Raw genomic sequence first — 10,962 nt, forward strand, 5'->3', positions numbered from 1 at the left:
TCCCGCTGAGCAGGGAGCCCGATGTGGGACTTGAGCCCAGGACCCCGGGATCATGACCTCAGCTTAACCAACTGAGCCACCCAGGCATCTGGCAATCTATTATTTCAAATTAAATCTAAAAGATCTCTGTAATTGACTAAGGAAAATAATATTTACTTCACCAATGTTTTATGACAAAACTGAATGATACATTTCTTTCAAACACTTAAGCACTGCCTGAAGTCTGCGTGGCAAGAAATGTGTAGAATGCTAACAATGGAAAATGCCCTAGAATTACCTGCATAGAGCTAAGTGGAATATAAAACAACATATATTTACATATTATTGATAAATTGCAATAGTAAAAGTTTTTTGAATCCTATGGGGTATTAGACAACTTGACATACAGAACAGCCAGTAAAACATGTATCTTCACTGTTTTAAATGACTTCCCTATTCCACAACCTTTTCCCTTCCCTTCCAATGAAGATCTAATAGGTAATGAAGCCTAACGAAGTATGCTTTTATATCGCTGACATAACGATATTCGTTTAAGAATGTAAAGATTATCTACTAGTCATAAATACAGTGCAATGTATAGACAAAACCCATCAAAACCTCATAATGATGGAGGTTATATTACTTAGGCAGAATTAATGTTAAGCCCATTCTCCATTTCAGTGAAGCACAACAATGCACCCTTGGAATTGGTATAGAGAAGAAAACTCTCCTGTGGATTTTCATAAGGGGAAGATTCAATTCGTTAACCTCTATGAAGCCAAACAAAAGCCTTTCTTTAATTGGACTCTAATGTAGTCAATAATTTTGTGTAGAGATCACAAATTATCTTTCTCCAGACTGATTACCTATCGGAATAATTTCTATTGCATGCAAACTACAGAATATTGAAACTAGACTTCACTACCGAAAGCATGAAAATGAACATAGCTAAGCTCACGTTAAACTTCATTTACAAGCATGCATGCTCAATGGGGGGGGGCAATATGGCACCCGAGGGGGCAAAAATTGGTTCTTGGGGGAGAATTAAAAAAAACTTAGATATTACAATGATTTGTGACCTTCTAAAACCCAACATTCCCTGAGAAAATCTTATTCCTTAGCATTTATTTTCTCTCATTTAATGAAAATTTTCTTCTTAGGTAGTTGAATATGGGGGAAAAAACCCACTGAGAAACACTGACTTAAGATAAAATAAAAGCCAGTTTTATCTCTAACATTTCCTTTTCCATTCTTAAAATCAAGGTTGCCTTTCATTTTCACCCAAATATGTATTGACACTTTAATATAATTTCCATCTTTTCTTGCTTGTTAGCTTTTCTCTGATTTTCTCTTCATTACGTCCCTTTGAGCCAATAGCTGATGACTGGTGTGAACATGAGAAATGGTTACTCCTTCATCTTTCCTCTCTTACTGATCGCTGATATGACCACTTGCTGAGTGTTGGGTCTCTGTCGTCACAGCAAAGGAGAAGGTGCAATGTGGATTCATAACTCCCAGTAGCCAGGCTTGGCTACTGGGTCTATCCCCATTTCTGACTGTAATGGTCAATGTCATGAAATGAGGGCAAGAGAAAACAGAAACAACACACACACACGCAAAAAAAACCAGAAACAACTTTCTTAACAATATTTCAGGTCAGCTTCTCCCTTGGCAAATTAATTAATACATTCATAATTCTAAGGTACATCTTCATGACTGGTCAAAATAGAAAAACGGGACAAAGAAAGCATTCTATTCCAATTTCTTAATATTTGCCTGATACAAGGGGGCATGAAAATATGCACAGAGTAAACTCACTGACTAAAGTATTTTAACGATGGCATTTCTGTGCTGATTTAAAATCTTTCAGAAGAGTTATTACTTACTTTACGACATCTTAGTAAAATAAATCATAGAATTATCTCATTCATTTCAATGTTTTTCTTTGCAAAAACCCTTTACATGATAATATTTCACAACAGAATGTGGCTTGCTCTTTTGTCACCAACAATTTGAACTGAAGCCGGAAGGTAGAAAATTCTTCTGAGGACAAAACATTGGTTTAGGAATCTGAGGACAGATTGTGACTTCATTATTTTATAATTGTTGATCCTTAAGTCAACTCAGTTATAAAATCTGGACGAAGTCACATATGTGTAAAGGGTCTCATAAAGGTCCTGAGGCTGAAACTACCTGAGAAGTAATGCTTGTGGTGAAGTGGGACAGCCGTACAGCCAGAAGGAGACCACACTGAGCCCCTGGTATCCCCAACCGCCCCAGCTTTCATTACACAAACCATGAAGATTCACGAGAAGGCTAATTCCTGAATTCAATAAGGTATCACCATTATGTTCGTGATATTTGCAGTTTATGTTTGATTATAATATAGCGCAATAGCACTCTACCTGAGAAAAAGTGAAGTAGTTTAAATTTTCCCCCAATCATCCAGAGAAGAATATGTCCCAGGTTATAGCATTTTACTACTTCCTACCTTACAGGACAAAGGAGGGAGAGTAGAGATAATAGAAAATGTGTGTGTGACATGCTGTAAGAGTTAAATTCTTCTTCTTGTAAGTACACAATAAAATTTCAGAGGAATAAGCTTTTCAGGGGGTAGTAGACTCTGTGTCTTAGGTGATTATCTCCCTCCAAAGAACGGGAGGCCATTTTGCTGACATCTCTGAAAATAGACAACAAAAAAAGGGTGTTGGCACCATTTAAAGAGAATTATGCACTGATTTGAGGAGGTGCTGCCTTTGTAGATGTAACAGCTAAAATACAAAACAAAAAGACTACACATTTAAATAGATCTATAAACTGAGCTAGAGCATCACTCCTCATGAAGGATTAGAGAAATCTAGTCAAAATGCTTTGTTCCATTAATACCTGATTTGCTACATTTCCTAAGACTCACGGTTGATTTTTAGCTAACTGTGATTATTCCTAAAACTCAACTCACTTCTAGACTGTGGTCTTTGGGGGGCTTTTACGCAATTGCAAGAATTTATATGCAGTGCTTTGTGAGAGGCACCACCTAAGAAAACCTAATTTTTTACAGGCCAATGTTTGAAAAAATTTTTCTTCCTTGGAATTCAGATAAATTTGGGGGAAAAATGTAGAGTTTGACTATCAACTTAAAGTGTATGTCCATGTGAATTGGACATACAATCTATTTACTGAAAAGAAAACTGTAGTACTGGAATCTTCTAAGTGTCAATAGTCTTTGACTTTGTAAAAGGAATTTTAAGTCATTTCGGAGGTATACAATCTTCTAAATCAATGAAGTTCTATATAGGCTCTCTTCTTTACTCACACATTTGTAAAGGAAATGTTTAATGTACCTTTAAAATTTGTATAAATTAGACTGGAAGTATTGTTTAGTAAACTTAATAAGTGTTTTCAGAGGAAAGCATAAATGAAGAAGGGTGGACAAAAGGAAATTTTGATCTACATAATTTTAGGAAGATGAGAGAATGCAAGGATAAGACCATGAGTTATAGATCATTTTGCTTTAGTACTTGTTTCTTTGATTTTCGAGGGTCCTTCTGTTTTTGTTGTTGCAGGGAAAATAACAACAATTACGTCTGGACCATTTCCAATTTTGCTGCTTAGCACTAAAAAAATAATTGTAGCAACAACAACAAAAGCTTCCATAGAAATCATTTGAAAACTGCCATAGACTTGAAGCATAATTTTGTTGGTGTGGTACTACTGATAATCTCTTAAATGTCAAAAACAGAAATTTCTGTTGGAATCTTAAAGTTACCTTTTCCTGTGTCCAGTGCAATCCCCCCACAATGCTCACTAACACGAATGTTGAGACTTGAACTACATGTAGATGTACCTATGCCTTTGTCTTCACATCGATATTTCTTCTTAAGCAATGCCCCCTTTTTTAGTCCTTGAACATGAAGGCCACTTAAAATGGCCGTATTGTTTGTAACAACTTTTAGAAAAATCCGTATGTTCTTTAATAGCAGCAGGCTTTCTCCCCAGAAAATAGTGAGCCTATTGTCCTTGGATCGTTGTATTATATTCCCAACGCCTCTGCAAGTTCAGTCCTTCCTCCTTTGCTTATGCTTCCTCCATTTTTTTTTTTTTTAATCATTTGGCTACACAGAGCTGCCTCATGTCATTCTTTGCATGCATCATCCTGTTTTTTCTCTTTTCCTGCATAATGGCCCAGCTTTTCTGAGAGTAGCTGTTGCCCCGAGTGTGATCCTTTACTAAAATGGGGAGTGAATGAAGGTGGAGCACAAATTATCTGGAAGCAAAGGAAAACCAGGCATTTGAAAAGGACCCAGAGAGGAAGGAGTAATGAACCAGAGTGGCCTGGATGAATTGCTGTAGAGGGAATTCTCAATTTTGACACAAAAGGAACATAGGGATACCAATGCCAATCGAGATGGGGGGAGAGTCTCCGTAGGAAGCCTGCCTCATAGGCTGGTCAGTTCAGAGGGTTGAAGCCAGTAGCCTTCCAGAAACAAATGTATTTTATGAGTAACAGTTAGGCATTCAAACATGCCCGTTCTGGAACACAAAGTACTCTGAGGGTTTGACATCCCTTCATAATTCACGTTCATTGTTCCTCTAAGTAAAATATGTCTCCCCCTGTAGTTATTCTGTTAGGAATTGTACTTTAAAGGCAAGAGGACATTTTTGATAATGCACATCTTAAACTTTTCATTAAACTACCAAATTTAAATTCTACCTTTTTGTGCACTCTGACATTTTTGTCTGGCATTTTCATTAATTTTGCGACATACATAAATGTAGCTGAAATGTTAACTGATCAATACTTTGTCTCTCTCATGTAGCACTAGCGCTCTATTCCCTAAGGACCACACAGCAGAACAGAAATTAAATGTGTAAAATATCAAATGTTACTGTTAAACACAGCGGCACTCACTGTATAACGACAGAAAAGGCTAAAACAATTCCAAATGGACAGATGGTACCACAAATTATCTACAATCACATTTAAAGATTAAAGTTTGTCCTGTAAAATAATTCTTTGACGCACACTGAAGTGTGTCCTTTTACTGATAGCTCAGTTGTCCAATTATTTTTGTGCTCATTACAGTGAGAAATGACAGTACTGAAGAGAAAGAGAGTGTGCACTCTGCTTTTTTTTTTTCCATGTTGCACCCACTGACATCCACAAGAACACAAATGTCTGGTCAAGAGCCTGATGAAAATTAGACCCAATTTATGAGACATTTCCACATCTACAATAGATGATTCCGAAAGACGAGCAGGGCCTTCTGCGCCACATACGTCTGTGTTTGCTCTTAGGCATACAATATTCATAGTAAAATTTAAAAACCTAATTCATAGCATGCAGTAACAAGGACATTCCCAGGAACACGCTCGCCTCTGTTTTATCCCTCACCTCCCAGGCCGATTGCAAGCTTCTCATCTCGGCCGCCTGCTCTGCATCTTCCCCAGCACACACAGGTAGTGCCAAAGAGGCTGGAGCAGCTCTAACCCTGCGTTTCTCAAGCTTTCCACTTGAACTGACATTGGGACAAAAAAATTATTGTTTTTCCATTTTGATTTCATTATTCTACATTTATTTTTGGATAGAAAATTAGCAAAGAAAAATAAAACGGAATAGGAAAAAAAAAAAAGGCACTTAAACATTACGAAGTTTACTGATCTGGGCCTAAAACCAAGCCACATAATGTGCTCCGTGAAGCAGCTGCATTTATGAAAAAGTGGGCCAAGTGGAACCAATATTATAATAATAGACCCGAGATCCATCAACAGGGAATGATGGGAACAATATGTTTGTAACAATGGGGTGCTGCTCATACTCCTCTCCTAATGGAAAGCAGCTCTTTTCAATAAACGGGCCTAAAAGGGCTCTGGTTATGCAATGAGATCTTTGAAACAGTTCTTTTTTTTTTTTAAGATTTTATTTATTTATTTGACAGAGAGACACATCGAGAGAGGGAACACAAGCAGGGGGAGTGGGAGAGGGAGAAGCAGCCTTCCCACCAAGCAGGGAGCCCGATGCGGGGCTCGATTCCAGGACCCCGAGATCATGACCCGAGCCGAAGGCAGACACTAGATGACTGAGCCACCCAGGCGCCCCGAAACATTTCATTTTTAAATACATCATTTAATGTCTGTAAGAGGAATCAAAATCCTACAACAGTTTTTTTTCTGAATTGTTATGAGACTTAGATTATAAGGTGCATATTAGAAAGCTCTTTTAGAAAGAAAATAATATCTGTTGTGCGCTTTGGGCAAGGTTCTTTTCTGTGCCTCAGTTTTTTCCTCTGTATATTGGGAAAATAATAGTATCTATCTTATAATTATGTTGTCGGGAATATTAAATTCATTTATGCATGAAAAGCACTTTCGTGCCTTAGTACCTGTAAAACAGTTTCCTGGCACATAAATGCTCAGGAAGTATGAGTTGTTGTTATTTTTATATAGAGGATTACTGTATTATTATTTAGAGGATTATTATATTATTATATATTAGTTGTTATATATATAAAACATATAGAGAATTATTATATTATATATATAACACACATATGGCACATATATAATGTAATAATATGTTATATATTGTTACTATATAGAGGATTATTATATTATTATTTAGAGGATCAAATTCATTAGAATTTAAGTAAAAGTCGAGGGAAAATTGCTGCAGAGCATTAAGCTATGTCTATCATCATTTAATAACCAACTTTACTAGAGCAAAGCCCTATTTATGTGGCATCATTCAAGAAGACTTTCTCCTCTTTAGAAAAATTTTCAGACTGATTGACTGGTTTATTGGCTGGTCTATTGATTTAGATAGCCACTTATACTGGGAGCCTACCAAGTGCTAGATACTCTGCAGGTGATGCTGGAGTACCAGGGTGAAAAAGGCAGGGCCCCCGTTCTCAGGGAATGCCCACCTCAGGTCTAGATACATGCAGTTCAGTTTTGTTATTTGTTATTTCAACCACATTCAGTAGAGTGTGATTCAGTGCTTCTATTCAATGAAATGGTTAATATTATCATTTCTTCCTCAAAAGTACTCTCACTGCATCTTCACATGCAGCTTGTGAGGCCTTTTTTCTCACCATCAGTGTCTGCAGGCCCTTTTCCTACCTTCATGGTGGCCTCCCCCTCCTTTTTGCAAGCATCTTGCGTTCAGTTTGTGTTCTGTATGACCAAGGCTGTTGGAAACTGACTATAAGCTACGAGAGATGATATTATATTTCCTTCCTGGTGAACTTTGATTCCCTTACAGTGAAACCACTCAAGTATTATCAGATACGTGTACTAAAGTTTCTTGGACTTTCGGTGCCTGATTTTTTTTAATCAGAAAAAATTGGGGATAAAAGTCTGCCATCTTGAATTCATTTCACATGAGTGACCTCAAGAAGCCAGAGGGAGTTTATGAAAACTTACACAACACATTGTAATGTTAAAGCATTCAAAATGAATGTTCCTGAACGAATCACATAATTATAGAGATTTCTCTGTTTTCAAATTTCGCACACAGTTATAGGGAATGACTTTGGAAAGAGTGAATCAAAGATGGCATCATGGCATTTTCAGGAGAATATTACTGTGTCTGTTATAAGGCCCCGCGGAACCTCGAAGTAATGGCATAAAATACACACAGAAACTCAGTATCGTTTTTTCCTCATTAACATCAAAGTGCCTCTATGATAGTGAAAAATCATAATAAGGTTTGCCTAACAGTACCCTGACGTATTTATTACGTGAAGGCACTAAATAAAAGAATATTGAAAGAGGCAGATTTTCTTTTCTAAATCCTAATGATGATGGCAATCGCTTTCTTTAAGGAGACAACAACATGTCTATGGGAAGCTGGCCGCCTAACTTTCTGGTAACTTACAACACAAAGGGACATACTCCCTCTTTGTTCCATGTGCTCAGACATTAATGAAAGTCCCATACAAGGCCTGAGAGGAGGACAGAGCTCAAAGTGCTAAACAGATGTGCATACACTCATTTGAATGGTAATACTAAAATGTTGATTTGTTACTATAATTAAGGCTCTTCTTGTAAGCCCCCATAATAAAGTCATATTTTGCTAACCTGGAAACTATAAGGAAGCATAAGGTACTCATATTCTAACAAATATGACAATAAAATAAAGGATTTCGAAAGAAGGACTCCACTTAAACTTCAAACTGAAATCCTGAATAAGCAAAACTAATGTGAGAGCAGAAAATCTCAGCTAAAGCTCAGAGGAAAGTATTCTCTCAGATTTTCGAGCTCTGCAAGTTGGTCTCATCAGCAGTTTTTAAATAACCAAAGTAAAAGGCCACAAGATGAACATTGTTAGAGGACTATTTGGATCTATCAAATTCTCACTTGTGACTTTTTAAAAACTGAAAATCTCAGAAACAATAAAACGTCTCTTAAATAGGTCACATCCACTTCCAATTGACTCACATATTCAAACATTACCAACTAGCATCCTACTGCCAACGATTTTCCTATTTTGAAAAAAAAAATCTATAAAACAATAAAATTAAGACAAGGTTGGTCAAGATTATTAATTTTTTTTTAACACTAAGGACCTTCCTTGGCGCTGTTATTGGGATTTGGAATTATGCAATATGTAAAATTTTACTTTTTGACTGTCATGGAGAAAATTATATATTGGCTGAGATATCTTGCTTTCCGGAAATCTGGTGGGGGGGGATGTGTATTCTTGGACTCGGACCTTGAACGATCCATCAGGTTCCAGCCCACGGCAAATCTGTCCAGTCAAGTCTTAAAATAGGAGTTTTAAAATGGCCACATCAACATAACTGTTACTATAGCCACAGAAACATGCAGCTATGATTACTGAATTTAATGAATAACAATGTAAGTAATAAAGAATTATCATACCACAAAAGCAGCGAGGCTCCTTGGGGGTGAATCCCAATCAAAGCAACTATTAACATAGTATGCAGCATTTACGAGCACCATGACACAACGCTTCATTCTGATAAAGTTTCTTAGTAGCAGCTGTAAGGAAGATGAAAATATTATCAGAATTTGCAAGACTAAAAACCATCAGATATGGTACAAAATTCTTCAAGCTTAGTGTGACTTAAAAAGGATTCAGAAAGTTAATAAAGTTGTAAGAATATACCAAGCAATTTGGCTCAAGAGTCAAAGGAAGAGAAGTATCTCTGAAGAGAGTAGAAAGAACTGAAGTACAAGAGCAATTTCTCAGCTAAATATATTTTCTTAAATAATATTATTATGTGGGTCGGGCTACCTTTGTTCAAAAGAAAAAAAAATCTAAAATCTCCAAGAGATTAAAAACATTTATATACTGTGAACCTTAAATATATTTTTTTTACTCTTAAATCTCATTGTGATTTTAAGATTCTTTAAATGCTTTAACTTCAAGATATTTCAAAGTGAAATGGATAACGTGAAATGTTTTAATTTCACGTCTTAGAGGAAAACCTGTCAAGTATTGCTTTATTACAGAAAACAAAATTTTCACCATTTTTGTAGGAACCTCCCTTATTTACTATCAATTTTTCAATCTCTGTCTCTCGGTCTCTCTCTCAGACTCTCTCTCTCTCCCTCTCTCTCATTCTCTCTCTCTCTTTTCCACAATTTAACCTACATTTTCTCATTGCTTTTTTCATAATTTTGGAGTTAGGAAAAAATTTATGGTAACCAAGTGCTTTACAAAATCTTTCATTAAAACGGTATATGAGAATTGATATAATTTAAATCTAACATTTAAAACAAGGCATGACTACAACTATAAAAAGAACAGCCCCTATACTAGATGAGGGTACAAAAAATGATCTACAGCTGTGTTACTAATTAGAATACTACGTCTGCAGGTTAATATTTTGCTAATGCCAAATATACTTCAATACTGATCTGGTATTTTTAAGAAGTAGTTATGTGAAGCTTCTTGAGGTCATTTAGAAAAAATGTGTGTGTGTGTGTGTGTGTGTGTGTATAAATATAGACGTCTGTACAGGCATATACCAGTTTTAACAAGTTGTTAAAATTGAAATCCTTTCACGAAAAGAGTCACCCTATTTGTTTCCTTCCTCCCCTGATGACCTTCCTTTTAGAGCTCCTTTTATTACTTTTATCTATAATTGTGAAAAAAATGTAATCTGTATTTCTATTTAGATAGATATTGCATTTGTAATTCATGTACTGTCTTTAAACAACCAAAGATCCCACTGTTTATGGTGAATTGATTAGATTAAAAACAAAACTAATTTTAGTCTTCTAATAGCACAGAAAATCGTTAAATATTTTAACACACACAAATGAGTTTTGTAAACTTTATAGCCATAGCAAACACATTTTATTTTAGCTGCGTTAATTGGAAGTAAGCATTTTTTTAAAGAGGTAGCTTAGCACCCTTTCTTAACTTGATACCAAACCTAATTTAAATCTACGTCTAATTATAAGATATAGAGCCCTAGTTAAAATTTCTTCATGACAGAAAAATCAGATGTGCTGATTTTCTATTTTCTTCGCTAAAAGTGCCAATAAAAGTTCACTTCTAAAAGACCCTAGTCAAAATCTAATTAACAGGAAGGTTTCCCTTAAAAGATGGAGCCCCCTCTCTTGTGGATTAGAGGGAAGAGCTTTACCCAGGGCTCGCTTTACACACACCTGCACCATACCTGTGGGTGGTCTGGACATATATTTGAACCTCAGCCTTTGGTGTTCTCATTTACACATTCCATGGCAATCAGACAGTATTTTATGTTCAAAATGATCATTCTTTGGCTAATGCATGAATACATATCCATTCTACGCAGCGCCTACAGTATCCCCTTTCCCTTCTGACCACCCCCATCCAACTCATTAGTTTGGTATTGTCCTTGTTTGATCTCTTACAGAAAGGAAGGGAAGAGAGAGAAAGAAAAAAAAAGAAAGAAAGAAAGAAAGAAGGAAAGAAGGAAAGAAGGAAAGAAAGAAAGAAAGAAAGAAAGAAAGAAAGAAAGAAAGAAAGAA

At 36.1% G+C, this 10,962-nt stretch overlaps 1 protein-coding gene across 20 annotated transcripts in view; it reads right to left on the reverse strand.

The window, feature by feature from the left end:
- The window catches only part of MCTP1 (multiple C2 and transmembrane domain containing 1), a 504,318-nt gene that overhangs the window by 143,486 nt on the left and 349,870 nt on the right, over nt 1–10,962 (reverse strand). For 19 of the 20 annotated variants that reach the window (XM_073888246.1, XM_073888239.1, XM_073888215.1 and 16 more), the window contains one exon: nt 8,860–8,979. In XM_073888246.1, coding sequence (XP_073744347.1) covers nt 8,860–8,979 — 120 coding nt within the window. Of the gene's footprint in view, nt 1–8,853; nt 8,980–10,962 lie in introns of those variants that run through there. The other variant, XM_073888251.1, reaches the window with a different exon arrangement.

Source organism: Callorhinus ursinus, unplaced genomic scaffold (assembly GCF_003265705.2).
Source record: "Callorhinus ursinus isolate GAN/ISIS: 27379988/994484 unplaced genomic scaffold, GSC_fseal_2.0 scaffold3, whole genome shotgun sequence".
In the NCBI taxonomy this organism is placed as follows: domain Eukaryota; kingdom Metazoa; phylum Chordata; class Mammalia; order Carnivora; family Otariidae; genus Callorhinus; species Callorhinus ursinus.